The sequence below is a fragment of the Mirounga leonina genome, unplaced genomic scaffold (assembly GCF_011800145.1).
Source record: "Mirounga leonina isolate KUSES-001 unplaced genomic scaffold, KU_Mleo_1.0 Mir_129, whole genome shotgun sequence".
NCBI lineage: Eukaryota > Metazoa > Chordata > Mammalia > Carnivora > Phocidae > Mirounga > Mirounga leonina.
In genome coordinates, this window is record NW_023270323.1 from 17820774 (window position 1) to 17822696 (window position 1923).

Consider the following 1923-nt stretch of genomic DNA (forward strand, 5'->3'; position numbering starts at 1 on the left):
AAAGTATTTATAAAAGTTGAACATCATAGTATCTTCTGATATTATGTAATTCTAATCCTGGGTAAATATGCATGTTTCTACAAAAGGCATGTTCTAGAACATTTAGCTACACTACTCACTGTATTCCCAAACTGGAAATAATACAAACCACCACAGTAGAATGGATGAATAAATTGTGACATATTCAGGCAATAGAATATCAAACAGGAAAGAAAATGAACTCCCAACTACACACAAGGTAGCTGAAGCGAATAAAGTGGGAAAAACCTCAACAGAGAAAGAGTGTATGCACCATGATTCCATTTATACAGAGACTGTTAGAAATCTGGGTGATGGTTACTGGAGTAACCAGAGAAATCTGGGTGATGGGTACTGGAAGGGGATCCGAGTGGGAATTCCTGGGGTGTGTGCAATATTCTGATTCTCGGTCTACATTCTGGTTATATGGGTTTATTCAGTTCGCCAAAGTTTACCCAGATGTATCCAAATTAAGAAGTTATAATTGAAACAAAAGAATAGTGACAGCAACAGACGAAACAGTACATTTAAAACCAAGGAGCTCACAATGAACTCCACGTCCCCACCCCCTAAACCTTGCGCGCGCACCCACACACTAACATGAAAACCTCATTGGCTGGGAGTAGGTGGCGCACTTCCGAAAGCCGCATCTTAGCACCGCCCCTTCCGGCTCCTGGTCGTCCCACCTTCCCGCGTCTAGAGCGTCTGGCCTCACGACTTCGGCCCCTTGGACCAAGTTCTCCAGGCAAAAAGTGACTCTTGTGCTTGGTGGCAGCCTCCTTCCCGGTCATCACCACCCGATCCCCATTTGCTACCCGCCGCCATTATGAACATCCGCAATGCTCGGCCAGATGACCTGATTAACATGCAGCACTGCAACCTTCTCTGCCTTCCTGAGAACTACCAGATGAAATACTATTTCTACCACGGCCTTTCCTGGCCCCAGCTTTCTTACATTGCTGAGGACGAGGACGGGAAGATCGTGGGCTACGTCCTGGCCAAAATGGAGGAGGACCCAGATGACGTCCCCCATGGACATATCACCTCACTGGCGGTGAAGCGTTCACACCGGCGCCTCGGCCTGGCCCAGAAGCTGATGGACCAGGCCTCCCGGGCCATGATAGAGAACTTTAACGCCAAGTACGTGTCCCTGCACGTCAGGAAGAGTAACCGAGCAGCTTTGCACCTCTATTCTAACACCCTCAACTTTCAGGTTAGTGAGGTGGAACCCAAATACTATGCAGATGGGGAAGATGCTTATGCTATGAAGCGGGATCTCTCACAGATGGCAGATGAGCTGAGAAGGCAGCTGGAGCTGAAGAAGGGCGGGTATGTGGTGCTGGGCTCCAGGGAAAACCAGGAAACCCAGGGAAGCACACTTCCTAGTTCCAAAGCGGGTGGTCAGGAGGAGAAGAACCCCGCCGCTGATGATAGTGGCAGTGACAGCAAGGAACCCAGCGAGTCTGCGGAGAGCACCGAAGTCCAGAACAGCTCCGAAGATTCAGATTCTACCTCCTAGAACCTGTTTAAGGTATTCTGTCCTGATCCAATCCCTTCCTACCCTAAATCCCTGCACCATACATTGACGTGCGCAATCCCATCTTATCCCATTCTGGTCCTTCTGGACCACTGGTGACCTTGCGGAGGAGTGTTGAGTGGGTTGGAGGAAACTCATCGCTCACCAGTGGAAGTTAATAGGACTCCCACTCATATGCTAAAAGTGGATTAAATTCAGTAAAAGAAACCTGCACTTATCCAACTTTTTTAGTGTGAATTGTATTTTAGGGTTTCCATATAGTTGGTGAAAGAATTTTTTTCTTTACAGAATTACAGCTAATAAATGCAAAAGAATGATAGAACTTTAAGATCACTATTTTGCAACCCCTGATGAAATCATAGATTTAG

At 47.1% G+C, this 1923-nt stretch overlaps 1 protein-coding gene across 1 annotated transcript; it reads left to right on the plus strand.

Annotated features, from left to right (window-relative positions):
- Positions 1 to 835: 835 nt before the first annotated feature.
- NAA11 (N-alpha-acetyltransferase 11, NatA catalytic subunit) lies at positions 836 to 1636 on the plus strand. Its single transcript, XM_035004385.1, has one exon. The coding sequence runs from the start codon at positions 845 to 847 to the stop codon at positions 1535 to 1537; it is 693 nt and encodes a 230-aa protein (XP_034860276.1). The 5' UTR covers positions 836 to 844; the 3' UTR covers positions 1538 to 1636.
- Positions 1637 to 1923: the final 287 nt, after the last annotated feature.

Excerpts from the sequence above, each read along its gene's own strand:
- NAA11 (XM_035004385.1), top strand. The coding sequence starts at position 845 with ATGAACATCCGCAATGCTCGGCCAGATGACCTGATTAACATGCAGCAC.